The sequence below is a fragment of the Sminthopsis crassicaudata genome, chromosome 1 (genome assembly GCF_048593235.1).
Source record: "Sminthopsis crassicaudata isolate SCR6 chromosome 1, ASM4859323v1, whole genome shotgun sequence".
Lineage (NCBI taxonomy): Eukaryota > Metazoa > Chordata > Mammalia > Dasyuromorphia > Dasyuridae > Sminthopsis > Sminthopsis crassicaudata.
In genome coordinates this window covers 695,437,930-695,453,218 of record NC_133617.1, presented here as the reverse complement: position 1 = coordinate 695,453,218, position 15,289 = coordinate 695,437,930, and the positions used below count along the sequence as shown (strand labels likewise).

The 15,289-nt window shown below is 41.0% G+C and overlaps 1 protein-coding gene across 10 annotated transcripts in view; it reads right to left on the bottom strand.

Annotated features, from left to right (window-relative positions):
* Window positions 1-15,289, bottom strand: part of IQSEC1 (IQ motif and Sec7 domain ArfGEF 1) — a 740,816-nt gene that overhangs the window by 102,611 nt on the left and 622,916 nt on the right. Inside the window, exon 1 of one of the 10 annotated variants that reach the window (XM_074283684.1) lies at window positions 7,034-7,347. The exons of the other annotated variants lie outside the window; for them this stretch is intronic. Within the exon in view, the coding sequence (XP_074139785.1) occupies window positions 7,034-7,098 (65 nt within the window). The 5' untranslated portion in view covers window positions 7,099-7,347. Of the gene's footprint in view, window positions 1-7,033; window positions 7,348-15,289 lie in introns of those variants that run through there. 10 annotated transcript variants of the gene reach the window in all.

The window sequence follows — 15,289 nt, the reverse complement described above, 5'->3', positions numbered from 1 at the left end:
GAATATACATCAAGTTATTATCCTCAGTTAGGGTGGCCTGAAAACCAATAGGTGAAGAAGCTATGAGTTCTCCATCATACAAGTTACTTTAGTAATTATATGTTACTAAATAATATGTTTAACTATTTTACTATATATTACATGTAACTAAATAATATGTTTAGCTATATCTTCATTGTCAGGGATGCCAGGGCTGAATGGAGAAGGGAAAGAAGGTGGGATTCATACTTAATGTAGTAGAATGGATACCCATTCCAACTCTAGAATTCTATGAATATTCCTAGACCACAAAAAGTCTTCTCTGTCAAATTTCCTTCAACTCCACAATTCCAACTATCTACAATGTCTAAGGAATTCTTGCCAACAGCAAAACTGAACAGCAGGCAACCTGTGTTTTGCAATTTCTCAACTCTACAGGCAATGCAATTTCCATAACATTCTTTAATTTTCCACTTCTTGGTGGACCATTTCAGTTCACTGATTTGTAATGCCATATTTTTAAAATATACATGCAGCAGCCCAGAGGTTTAGTCTCTTCTCACTGAGTCTTCAATCTGTTATACCACTTTAAATTTCCACTTCCTCAAAACATAAGATGAAAATCCCATTGCTCCTAAATTTTTCTTCCTATCTTTCCTTTGCTCTATTGTTTAACTCTGGACCACTGGGCAGAAGCAGACAACTGTGTTAACTCAAGCATGATGATTTGAAACCTCCAGGCCAAGTTGTCCTCAAGCAGAAAAAGCAAAAAGTTTATTAGCATGATGGAACTACCGAGTTCTCATCTGACACTGTGAATCCCTATCTGGAGTACATTGATATATAAAGAAAGAAAAAAATGGCCCAGTGGAAAAAGAAAAGGAAGGAGGAAATAGTGAGTGAGCATAAGAAAGAAGTATAGTATTAATGAAAAGAATAGAATTTTTTTAAAAATCAGAGTTCAAAAATCATGGTTGTAGCTATGTAAACTTCACCCCAGTTTCCTCATCTACAAATGAAGAGGCTAGCCTGGATGATTTTGAAGGGCTTAAAGGTTATTTGATGGAAAAAGTACTGGATTTGGAGTCATAGTGGTTTAGAATTTCAGCTCTACTACACACTAGTACCTGTGCAACTGTAAGAAAGGGCTTCCTTTTCTGCACTTTAATCTCATCAGTTCAATGAAGGGGTTAGCCTAGAATTATTCCAGCTCTGACAGCAGGATTCTATGAAGAGAAGATTAATGTTGACAGATAAATTCCTCCTGGACACTAATTTTAGCCCATTTCAGGGGAAGACTATTCATTTGTGCTAACAAGGGGGAGGACTCAATCATTCCAGATATTCCAGTTTACAAATGGGGGTACATCCCTTCCTGTACCAGGACCAAGCTTACTGGCTCAAATACATTTGGTATCTCTGAAGTAGTTAAAGTGTGGTAACTGCCTTTTGTTTATTCATGATGTTGAATCAGAATATATAACCATAAAGGCAGCTTTGGAGATTATGTCTGATCCCTTCATTGTTGAGATAAACCAGGTCAAGTCCATATGAAGGGACTTTTTAAAGGTCAATCAATGGTATATTGAGGACCTAGAATCCAATTCTTCTGACTTCAAGCCCATCTTTCTCCCACATTGAAAAAAACACAAACAAGTTTTATAGCCTATAGTCTTGTATATCTACAACATTCAATTTGATAAAAAAAAAAAAAAAAAAATCAATGAGGATAAAGCTACTGCATCACTGCTTTCCTAGGGCATCCTGGCTGAGAAATGGAAAGGAGCTGTTTGGGTCTAAGAGTTGTAAAGGTTTGGGCAAAGCATCAAAGAGCAAATAGCTCAGGTCCCATGGTCAAATCACAGCTCTGTAGCTGAATATTTAAAACTGTTTGGAAGCCTAGGAAGAACCTCAGACACCTAGTCTTTTCAGAAAGCCACAAGAATATATCCTCATGTTCCCTGCCACTAAATGCTTTTGCTGAATTTTATTTAACTTCCTTCCTCCCAAAGGGATGTTTTATCAAAAACAAAAAACAGGTGACATCACCTAGAGTTTATTCACCTAGAGAAGGAGTAGAGCAGTGGACCTTTGAATCCTTTCTGGCCCTAGTTCTGATTCTGAACAGAAATCTAGAACACTTTTGGATTTGGAAAGAAGAGATGAGTTTGAACTCTGGCTCATCATGGCATCATGGACAACACCCTTGGTTTTGCCATACCTTGTTTGTCCTATCTTAAAATGAGAGTGATAAAACTTGTATTTCCTATCTCACAGGGTTTTGATGCAAGCCTTGAAGTACCCTGGAAATGAGAACTATGAAGCATGTAATAATCATATAAAGTTATCTGAGCAAAATCATGCACCATGGCTGTCTGCTGGACCTCAGAGAGAGAATTAAAACACCAATGATTTTAGAACAAAGCCCATAAACTAGCAAAATAGAAAGAATCTCTGAATACAACAAATGGCAGCTATAATCAATAAAACAGAAAATAGTTCACAACTGTGTGACAATACTCAAAACTAGTGCAAAAATATTATGTGATGACCACCATCAGCTTTAAGGAGAAAGATCATTACAATCTAATTAAAAACAAAAGGGGGAAAAAAAATCCTCACCAAAACCATACCCCAGGAGAGCAGTAAAAGAAGAAATATCTTTAATTAACCAGCATTTAAGTCCCTGAAACTAAAATGGAGAAGCTTTCTTATTCCAAATACAGAAATACATAAAAATGGTACTACTTGGGCTGCATCCATGCATCTTTACAAAATAATGACCATAAATGCAGGATAACTATTCCTGTCAGCAGTAACCAGAAGGGGTTCTTAGGTAATCTGTGAATGCCTTACACTAGGAAATTCCCCAATTTAGGGCAGTGCCATTTATCAGACATATAATGTGTGCTGCTGGGTGGCAGTAGACCATATTTCTATCCATAAACTCCATCAATTTTTTCCTGATATCAGCTCTGACTCATCAGGTTGGAGCTGACCAAACAAACAGCTCTCCAAGTCCATATCAATTAATTTCTCAAGATATATTATGAGTTTTAGGCTCATTAGATTTGTTTTTAGGACCAATTCTAAATTATATATTTAAGAACCTAAGTGCCTTCCCCTGTTCCATTAAGTCATTTTCTTTCCCACTCAAAATCAATCTCTCCCCAGAGTCTGTGGCTATGCTAGATCACAGTTTCAATGAACCAAACTGTATTTTTTCTTTAAGTTTTCTGGAGTGATGTTCCAGGCATGATTAGGAGGAAGATAAATAAATTATAAAATGTAAAAATTGGGAAAAGACCTCTGAGATTATTTTACTCACACACCCCTCAAATGTTTTCTCTTTCCCTGATCATGTAGCCCACGAGACCTGTTTCCATTCAGGACTGGAGCTTGCACTAGGGCATGGGCCAAAACCTCACTTACATAACTGTTGTTAGAACTAGAACCCAAGAAAACTAGTGCATCACTTGCTATGTCATGTATTAAGCACCTACTATGTGCCAAGTATTGATGATAATGTGAGTTTGATGTTTCATAGGACTTTGAACTCTCAAAATGGTATTACCCCAGTAGAGAGTAGGAGGGTAATGTGGTGGGCCAGTAATAGTGTACTTGGTCAAGTACACTATTTTGGTACTTATTTGGTGTGAGGCTTTCTCCCTGTGTCACAGACCCGCATGCTGGGGACCAGCTGGCAGATATTATACAAGGAAACAGGCTCTCACACAGTTCATCTTCAGCAACCTTAGTGATCTTTTTTCTTTCCCTTCTCCCAAAGTCCTGTTTGCTAAACCATCATGCTGTTTATATAGGCAGTTGTCAGGATAAGCCATTATTCTGGAGCTGAAGTTGTGTAAATATTAACACAACCAGTACAGAGTTCGGCTTCCTTGGGAATAGACGTAAAATTCTAGCTGGGCCAGTAGAATCTTCTAAAGGTCATTCCTTGCCTCTAGGCCAGCCTACAACCACCAAAATATCCCAAACAGAGGGTGAAAGCTCCTTGTATTAAAGGATATTTTATGACCTCCTTCCATCAATCAATAAACACTTATTAAATTCTTATTATGTTACAGTTACAGACTGAGGAAACAAATATAAAAGAGAAACTAATCTCTGACCACAAGACTATATATCTCTATATCAACAAGGTGTTTTTCAGCCATTGTTTGAAAGACCCATAATAAAAGAAAGCTTGCTATACTATTTTTGATTATTGGTAATTGTTAGGAAAAAAATTTCATTACATTGATCTGAAATCTGCCCCTTTTTTCCTACAAAAAGAACAAATCTCTTTCTGCTTATGTAAGATAGCTTTTCAAATACTGGAAGAAAGCTATCACATCTCCCACTAAGTAATCTTTTCTTTAGGTTAAACCATCCCCACTTCATTCATCTTGGTTTTAAAGTTTTTTACATTAAAAATCTTTAGGAAGTATGTGTGATCTACAATCTATCAACTGGCTTAAGTCTCAGTTAAAATTCCACCTTCTACAGGAAGCCTTTCTAGATTCTCCTTAATTCCCTCTGTTGATTATTTCCAATTTATCTCGTATGTAGTTGTTTTGCATATTGTCTCCCCCATTAAACCAATCTCTTTAAGACTATCTTTTGCCTTTTTTTTTTTTTTTTGGTCTCACAGAAAGGCACAACAAATTTTTGTTGTTGTTGTTGTTGTTGTTGCTGAGCACAGTGCCTGGCAGATTACAAGCCTTTAATAAAGGTTTATTGACATGACTTACTTCACACAATTTGTGTCCTAGAATTCCCACAGAATTGAGATCCTGATAGATTCCTGAGGGGCGTAGATGAATGTTAAGGGAACAGGAAAGAATGTCTAAAGGGCAATCTTAATACCATAGAGGCAAGGGAAATGTGCCAAACCTACTGATTTCCTCTGGGAGATTTTTCAGACCACATATCAGGACGCTAATGCAGATGCAAGGGATTAAGATGGTGATTAAACCAATACAAAATAAAGCCTGGGTAACCTAAAAGATAAATGGTCACGGTATGTACCTGTATCTTGGTCCTGCCTGACATTTGGGAAAACGCTGTCTTCCACCTCCTCTGAAAACAGAACAGCAGAAATGGGCTGGAAACTTAACAGGAGAGATTCTGAAGGTGATCATTTTCAAGAGTTAGGGATATGGTAAGGAAGAGACTAGCCCCATGATTTCATTAAAATAGAAAAATTCCCTCTACCAGTGAAGGGTGGCACTTCAGAATTTCTAGTATCAAAGAGTTATCTAGAGACCTGAATGAGAGATTTAGTGACTTGTTCGGGATCAATAGACATCAGATATGCCAGAGGTACAACTTGAACTTCTTTTCCTAGATAGTTCTCTAGAATTCTACCAGGAATTCAGTCTTTCACTGGAAGAATATAAGAACGTGCATCTTCCCTCATTTCAATCTGGATATAATAACTGAGTTATCATAATTGATAATAATTGAGTTCCATAATTGGAAGCAACTTAGTTAGCTTAAGGTCTCTTGTTTTTGTATTTTATTTGGGAAGAAAGCATCTTGGTAAAAGGAAGCAAGGGAGAAATGGGGATTCTATACTGAGCTGATAATCATAAAGACATTTGGTTCTTAGGAGTAACTCTTAAGACTAGAAGAAGTCACTAAAGTGATTTTAATTCAAAGACAGACAGTGCTGTGGCTACATTTTCTTTGCACCCCCATTTCCTCCAAATAAAGTTCACATCTTACTGAATATTAAGCTTGAGGAAAAGGCCAGTTTCCTAACTTCCAACAGGCTGCAGGAGATGGAATTAATAAGAACACTAATGTGTAAGTTTTTCTAACTTCATAGCAGAAAGGATGCCAAAGGCATCTCCCAAACACATCTTCAGGGTCTCCAAAACTGTTCATTACCAAGGGTTGGGGTGGAGCAAGAGCTGTTTAAAGAAACAGGTCTGTAACCACCCAGTAGTGCTGTGTGGAAGACTCTAAAATATTTTAAAAATAAAGATCATATAGCACCAGGAAGGATCTTTGCCCTGAGTCACAGTGAAAAGGCCCCTCCTCCTGGTCTCTGCCCAGTACAGTTCCCTGCAGTGGAACCCAAGTGTGCAGCTGTGCTGTCGGGAGGGGGAGGGGAGCACTGGGCACTCAGATATGAAATCTATATTCATCACACACAGGCATATTCACATAGACACTAATGCAAAAATTAATTCACACTTTACAGATCCGCATGTAGATTCTTTCACATACCTCTGGATTTACACAAGTGCATTCCCAGACCCAGGACAAAAATACATTCACACAAAAGATCTGACACACACAAATACACTCAAGGACTTCCTCACACACACAAAATAAATGCTTGTGCTCACACTTCTAGGCTCTCACACAAAGGCACAACAAATATTTTCTCAAGCACCCAAAATACATTCATATTTATATCTGCAGACTTCTCAGACAGAACTTAGCACAGTGCCCGGCAAACAGTAGGAGGGAAATCATTGCTTGACTGACAGATCCATACTGGGGCACATAAATCTACCAGTGCCATTTCAGCCTGTCATGCACAAATACACACTTTGGCACTCCTGCAGTCAATCTCTCTGTCTTTCTCTGTCTCTCTCTCTCTGTCTCTGTCTCTCTCAGTCTCTGTCTCTCTCTCTCTCAGTCTCTCTCTCTCTCTCACACACACACACACACACACAAGCACAAGCGCACACTCGCTCCCAACTCTTGCACAAACGCAGCTGCCCAGGAGCACCCAGTCCCCTCAGACCACCACATCCCCCTCCCCCCCACGCCCAGACCAGGGCTCCTTCTGGCCAGGCTCGGTCCCAGGGGCCACACTCGCACCCCCAAGCCCGTGGACTCTCAATGCTCCATTTGCTCGCATTCATGGACACCCGGGGCCATTCCCCCCGGCACACGCACGCACGCACGGACGCACACTCCGAAATGACAAGCGGTAGAGCCCGAGCCCGGAGCCCCGAGGCCGGGGCAGGGGTTGGAGGCGGTAGCAGCGGCGCCCCCTCCCCGGCCGGGCCCGGCCCGGCGGCCCCTCCAGCCTTACCAGCTGTCAAGCTCCAGCTCCAGCAGCGACTGGGTCCGCTCCGAGTTGCAGTGCAGGCACCACATGGCTGGGCCGGGGTTGGGGCCGGGGTCCGGCCGGCCCCCGACTAACCTAGCCCTCCGGCGCTGACCTCGGCCGCGGCAGCCGCCGCCACCTCCGAGCCCGCACCCGCTGCCAGCCTCGCCGCCGCTACCGCCGACCTGCCCGGAGGCTGCCCTGGAGCCCGGCCCCCGGCCCCCGGCCCCCGGCCCAGGCTCCGGCCTCGGCCACGAGCCCGAGCCCGCAGCCGAGCGGGGCTGCGCGAGGGAGCGCTGGGCACCAAGCAATGGGACCCAACAGTCCGCCGGCCGGCCAGGGAAGGAAGGAGCCCGGGGCGGGAGGACTGTGAGGGGAGGGGGCGGGGGAAAGAGGGAGGGGGACTGGAGAGAGAGCAGAGGGGAGGGGGAAGAGAGCGGAGGAAAGAGAGGGGAGGGGAGAGCAAAGGGGAGGGGGCAAGAGAGAAGGGAGGGGAGAGAGCTAAGGGGAGAGGGAAATGAGCGGAGAGAGAAGAGAGGGGGCGCTGGAGGAGAGGGGGGCGCTGGAGGGGAAGAAGAGAGGGAAGGGGGGGGCTAGAGGGAAAGGAGGGGAGGGAAGACACTGGTGGGAGGAGAAACAGGAAAAATAGTGAACGAAAAGAAGAAAGGAGAGAGCAGAAAGAGGGAGAGAGAAGAGAGATGGAGGAGAGAGGAGCAAAAAGGGGATTATAGAGGAAAAGATGAGTGAGAAAAGGAAAGATGGGAGAGCTAGAGGTGAGAATGGAGGGAAATCCCGGGTGGAGGGAAGAAGGAACTAGGGAATGGGGTAAAGAGGAAGGGAGAGGGGAGCACAGAGGAGTAAGCTGGACTGGGGAGATGAGAACGGAGAGGAGTGGGAATAAGAGATCTTGTCCTGCACCACGACCCCAGACTTAAGCCATGTAACCCCAGTTACAAACAGGCAGTTTCAGGGCGCAAAGCTGAAATGCAAATAGCTGCAGGACAGATGCTGCTCAACCCCCCCCAAAAAAAAACCCCATTCTGTCTGGAGGGTCTCTCTGTCTGCTTTCCCCATCTCTCTCTCCACACCCCCCCCAATATCTTGGAAAGGCAGCCCGGCTCTGGGATCTGGGCTCTGGGCTCTGGACCCAGGCCAGATCCCCGGCACAGGCCCCATCATGCGTCTGGGGAGTCGGGAGGCCAACCCATAAAGTGAGCCCGCCCCATCAGCGGCCAGGAAACCGGGAATTCCAGGAGAGGAGGGGAGGGGAGGTAGGGACAAGAGATCCATCCTCCTCTGCAGCCCCAGCATCCCTCACACTGGAAAGAAGTGGTCGCAAAGCTGGTGGGTGCATCACCACCATGGGAACCACCATTTCCCCTTCTCTCTGCCCCCCTGTCTCCTGGATACCTTGGTAGGAAAAATAACGGGAATCTCAGTTTCCTCATCTGTAACATGAGGGAGCTGGATTAAATAACCTTTGAGCCTTTTGGCTCTAAATTTAGGTCCTTTACTCCCAGCCAAGGGAATTTACCCCTCTCCACTCTAGTCACAACCTCCCTTAGCACAGAGGAGGTAAAGATCCTAATTCCCTCCTACCCCCCCCCAAAAAAAATCCCACCCCAAACCACTCTGTTAACAGTATTGACACAGTTCTTTGACAAAGCTCACTCCTCTCAGGGTCTTGCGTTTTTCAGCTGTATAATGAAGGATTTGGGCCCCAAGCTCTTTTCCTGACTGAAATGTGATGTTAGAATGATAACAGCTAAATCTAACTCTATGATTCTATAAATAAGAAAATGAGGTTGTTAGTATCTCTACAGAGCAATCCATCCCTAAGTGAAGGCCAGGGAACCTCCCCACTGTGGAACCCATTAAAATCAACCACTTCTTCATATTTAAATATTTCCCTTGGCTTCTATTTTCTTATTTTTTGTACTTAATAAAAATAGGCCTAACTCAGGGGTGGGGATTCCAATGCTGATGTAACCAGTTAGATGGTTAATATTTATTTTGATTTAGGTTTTGACTAGAAGCAAGATCTTTGTACCTATTTCCAGCCTATACTCTACATTTCCCCAAGGGTAGATAGGTATGAATAATGGTGACTACATTAGTACAGGTATGTGTATATACATATTGTCTAAGGCTCCAGGGATAGAATGTGTTTTTCCATATTTAAAAAGGTTAAGAGAGGTCACCTGTCCAGTGATTGAGATCCTTGTAAAAAGGATTCTTGAGGGGCAGCTAGGTGGTGTATTGGATAGAGCACCAGTCCTGAAATCAGGAAGACCTGAGTTCAAATTTGATCTCAGACACTTAACACTTACAGCTGTGTGACCCTGGGCAAGTCACTTAACCCCAATTACCTCAGCAAAAAAGGGAAAAAAAAAAAAAAAAGGATTCCTAGGATTCCTGAGCCTAGAGCACAGAAAAGTCACCCAGATCAGACTTAGTTCCTCTACCTGTGGTATTCATTCCCCGGGCCAGCATCCTCAGGAAGTAGAGAGCCTCCTTTTTTTGGAGGCTGGTTGGTAGGCAGGGTAGCAGCAGGATGTGACTCATGCCAGAGGACATTAGAATTTGTATTCTGTGGGCTTTCATCTGGGGGGATCTCAAAGAGCCTTACAAATGAGCATAATTCACACTGCAGATAGGGAAACTGGGGGACGGGGAAGGCTGAGAAGCCTCAGGCAGGTTTAGGAACAGGCACTACTCCAGTCTACTACCCAGCTGCCACACTCCCTCCCAGTAAGAATCTAAACAAGAGACTGTTTTATGTGAGGGTCTGTTAACAGGGCTATGCTGGATCCAAATAACCCCCAAGAAATGTTCTCTCTCTCTTTTTTTTCTTCTGGCTTCTCTTACTAAGGACTTGCAGTGTTTTCTCTGCTTAATTTAAAAATAATCAACAAAGCTGCTCTGGTTATTTCTTTGAACAATGCTTACACTAAGTCCTTCTGAAAAGGGAAGGGGCCTTTTCAATCCAGTAGCTAATAAGCCCTACAGAACTGCAACCACACCCACTATGTATCTGTCTTGGGGGGGAAAAAAGAACTTGAAATGGTCAGGGTCTGGAAAAACTTGCAGAGCAACCTGAAAAAGGCAGGCTAAAAATAGGTTTTAATAAATGGACCAGAAAGAGAACTCCCTCAAACTCAGCTGTTCTCTGGTTTTGCAGGCTTCATTGGCCAGCCATGACATCTACAAAACATTTCTTCCCCAAGAATTCCAGGAACTTCTTCCATGCACGGAGCCCCAGCCTTAGGAATGGTTTTGGCTGCATTTCATGGGCTGGGATTTAGAAGAATGGACTTGAGTTTCCTTGTGAGCATTCATTAAGAGCAGAGGAACAGGCCCTTGGAAACTAAATGCCTATTAAATTTCTACTCTGTTTTGTTATGTTTTGGGGTGTGTGTGTGTGTGTGTGTGTGTGTGTGTGTGTGTGTGTGTGTGTTTCTATAGAGTTAACTGTACTGGGTATTAATAATTCAATGCTCAATGTGAGGAAGGAAGCAGGAAAAAAAAAAAAGAAAGAAAGAAAAAGGAAGAAGTTATGCCCTCAAAAGACTAAAGGCAACTGATCTCTATATAGCAAATCAGATGCCAAGATTGATTCTTAAAACCCATCCAAATCACAAAATACGAGAGTTCTTTTATTAAGGGAGCAGAATCTCAAAGGTTGAAAGAAATCCCCAAGTACATTTTTAAATATTTCTTACACAAACAAACAAAAAAAAATTCCTCCCCTTTTAAAGCCTTCTCTGATCTCCCATCACTTTTGCTCTATACCCCACCAAAAAGTTTTTTTTTTTTTCCTACTATTGGTGGAACTCATGATATCCCTGACAACATTGTCTTGAAGACCCTGGTGAAAGAGTAACTCAGTTCCTCTTGAGGTGACCCATTTAATTTTGGACAGCTCTATCATAATTTTTTCTCCTTAAGTCAAGAATTGTACAAATATTTCCATTTGACAAAAAATAAACTAAATGACTCAACCAGGTTCACACAGCTTACAAGCTTCAAAGGAAGTTCTTGAATTCAGGTTTTTTGTCTCCAAGGTCAGTGCTCTCTCCCCCCTGTACCACAAATTCTCAAAGAACACAAAGTGCATATCATTTGCCCCTCACAGGCACTTTCCTCTTTGAAGAACTTAAAGATCCAATCTCTTAAATCCAATCTAGGGTTCATGGGTTTGGGGAGAGTCCCATCACCACTTTCCCAAAAGGGTTTCGTTTGAGTTTAGGTTGCAACTGTCTTCTGGTGCCAATGAATCAGAAGTCAGGATTTTGGACTTTGATTCTTGATCTAATCCCAAGACTACAAATCCTTTGATGACCTTGGCTGTGCTTTGATTTGTTCACAGTGTCCTGTTCTGTCCTTTCCTTTGTAACGCGCTAGTTAACTATCACAAAAACACAATATTCCAATGTCTCATGTTTCATTACCAGGATTTAAGAACTAGGAGAAATGGATCCTTCTCTATCTGAGATAAGACAACAAAGCAAAACTCTAGAGTAGCTGAAAATTCATTTTTAATAGGTCCTCTATCATGGCAGTAAGCACACTGGGGCACACTGGGACAACTGCCTGAACCCTAGTTTCTTATAATAAGGCCCATAGCAATTTCTGAAGCCCTACAGGAGGCCAAGATGAAGAGCAAAGTACTATAGTCCTTTTGAGTATAGTGTCTCATCCCTGAGCAACACTTAGCAACATGTTTCATTGGAAGAAGTTAGAGGTTTATTGGTTTAGAATGTTACCTGAGTTCAGAAAGTTATTTTTCCGCCAATTATCAACATCCAAAATCTCTGAGTCATAGGGGAGTCTTTACTTCCTCTCTCTGATCCCCAAATCCAGTCTCTTGCCAAGTACAACCTATTCTATCTCTAAAGTAGCTCCCAGTTCTCCTGCTTTCTGATTTTATTTCTGCCAAGCTAATTTAGCTCCATCCTCCTCTTTTATAGACTACTGCAATGGCCTTGTGTATTCTTGTGCTCTAGAGCTGGAAGCAAGGAGCAAGACTACCCTAGTTTCTTTGTAAGTCTCACTTTGCAAAGGTTACCTTCTTTCCTAAGTTTTTTCCTGGCTATCTCAACAGCTAACAGTGCCTTCCTCTATTAGGGTTACTTTGTATCTACTCTAAGGATCTCTAGGGTATATGTATTTATTTACTTATGCCCTCATTAGAATGTAAGCTCCTTGAGAGCAGATACTGGTTTTTTTTTTTGCCTAAAGTATCAGTACAGTTTGGACTTACAGTGAGGGCTCAGAAAATGCTTGTTAATTGACAGATGTACTATGTGGACTCCTTATGACCTCCAAGACCAAATACAAAATCCTCTGTTTGGATTTTGAAAGCCCTTTATAATCTGAACCTTTCCTACTTTTCCTATTTTTCTATACCTTAGTCTCAGTGTTCATTCCTTACTTTTCAATCCAGTTATACTGCCATTTCTTATTGTCCTCAAGCACATTCTATTACGGGAATTCGGTGATTTTTTGCTTTTTGCTTTTGTTTCATTTTGGTTTTGTTTTTTACTGGCTGCCCTACTTTTTTTTTTTTTTCTAAGAACTTTCTCCTTATCTTTTCTGTCTCTTGGTTTCCCTTGACCTCCTTTAAATCTTAGCTAAAGTCCTTCCTACCTTCTGCATTCTTAGAAATCCTTCCCAATCCTCCTTAATCAAATCAATGTCTTCCTTTCAGGGTTATCTCATTTAGTCCGCGTATAACTTGGAATTTATTGTATTGTTTGCATATTGTCTTCCCCCATTGGACAATGAACTCCAGGACAGCATGAATGATTTTTTTGCATTTCATTGTATCCTCAGTGCAGTCCATTAATAAGTGCTAGTTAACTTGATTGATAATAATAATTGATATTTATCTACTTTTTTTTTTAAGGTTTGCAAAATACCAAACATGCATAATCTCATTTGACTAGATAAGGAAACTGAAGAGGGAGAGATTATGTGACTTGCCATAGGTGAAACAAGTAACTAAACAAGAATTGGTTCTCTTCAAATCCAAAATACAAAGGCAGATGCCTCTAAACTGATTCCCTTGATTGCCCCCTCCCCTATCAACCTCCCAATTCTCTAATCCATTTGGAGCATGCTTTCCTATGCAGTCTTCCAGTCAGTTATCACTGACTGTGATCTTTGAAACATTATAAAGAACAGAAAAGATGCTGCAGGCCTAAAGAAAGACAAAAGTTGTCCCAGTTTTCTAAAAAAGGCAAGAGAGTGAAATCTCTCAACTATAGACCAGGAAGTTAGACTTTGATTCCTAGCAAAAATGAGTATTATTAAAGAGATGATGACTAAAGACCCAGAAGGGGAACTGATGAATTACAAAGACCCAGCAAAGCTTTAAGAACAGGTCAATGTCAAGTTTCCATGTTTGATAACTGAGTTACTGAGAGATTAAAGGGAAACAATATAAAACAGTAACTTGGATTTTAGCAGTATTCAAACAAGTTTTCTATATTATTCTTGTGGCTTAATGGAGAGGTGTGAAGATAAGAAAATTCAGAACTAAATGAATGGCCAGATTCATTTAGTTTGGAGTCAACCAGGAAGGAGTCTTTAGTGATACGGCCCACTTGTTAAACATTTTCACTGATAACTTTGAAAAAATTAAGATGGAATGCTTAACATTTAAAAAAAAAAAAGAATCAAAGCTAGGAGAGATAAGAATTTGGGAAGATTTTGACAATTTGAATTTTGGGCTGAATCAAATTTAAGTATCCAATGTATAAAAGCACTGGAGTTAGGAAGATCTGATTTTGAATCCATCCTCAAATATTTACTAGCTATATGATTCTGGACAAGTCACTTAACTTCAGGTCGCTTCATTTTCTTAATTGTAAAATATAGATGATATCAATAACTATCCTTCAGAGTTGTTGTGAAGACTAAGTGAGATAATATTTGTAAAGAACTTAACAGAGCCTGGCACATAGGAGGTACTCAATGAATGCTTATTTCCTTTCTCTTTTTCTAATTCTTGTTATTCAATTCTTTCAGTCATATGTGGATTTTTGTGATCCTTCTAAGTGTTTCCTTGACAAAGATACTGGAATGATTTTCCATTTCCTTCTCCAGTCCATTTTACAGATGAGGAAAATAAAATGCTGTCCTATGACAGCTCTGTGAGGTAGATAAACCCTTAAAATGCTAATTAAATGTTAGATGCTATTATTATGCACTTTTTACAGTTGAGGAAACTGAGGTTTATAGAGATTATTTGATTTGCCCATGGTCACATGGCTAATATGTGAAATTCACTTTTATTTCCTCCATAATAGTTGGCACCTGGACATAATGGGCAAACATTAATAAATGTTTATTATAAATGATATTATTATAACATGATTCATAATAACTAACTATGCATTATGGTCATCTTCAGACCTCTGGGAATACTCATTTTGGCTATGATTTAGAGGGTATTGCTTTTATTTTCAAAATGAGTGTTTCAAGATTTTAAATTCCCATTCTTTTGAATTACCAGATTAGGAGGCTGGTCTGTGGTGGAGTCAGAATGGGAACATGCCAGGATAATATCAGGAAGGTCCTTCCACCATGTTAATTCTTATGATACAGAAGTAGCCACTCTGGCAAATTAGCATGGAGGGGATAAGGTGGCAGTGATCAGAATTAAAATTGCTCCTAGAACCATCTTGGGCATGTGTGTAGTTGATTAGACACCTGACATATTGAGGAAATTTTTATCCTTGGCAGTAAATTATTATAATGTATGTCATCTGGTTCAAGCTTCAACTGCTAAAATGAGATTACACTTGATTTAGAAGTATAGAATTTCAGAGCTGGAAGAGTCCTTAGAGATCACTTAGCACAGCACTCTTATTTAACAGATAAAGAAAAGGGAGGTTGGAGAATGGCATGGACCTGCTCAAAATTATGGAGTGGACTAGTGGTAAAACAAAAATTAGCATTCAGATTCCTTTGATCTCTTGTCCAATTCTCTTTCCATGACAGATAACAGTGTTCTCTGAATTATCATTTCAAAAGTGTAAAAAATTTAAGTAAATAAACATTTATTAAATGTCTATAATGTGTTAGGCCCTGTGCTAGGCCCTTTACAATTGTTATCTTATTTGATCCTCACAATAACCTTGGGAGATAGGCACTAATAATTGTCACTCCTATTTTAAAGTTGAAAAAACTGAAACGGACAGAGATGAAATTACTTGTTCAGGGTCACACAACTGA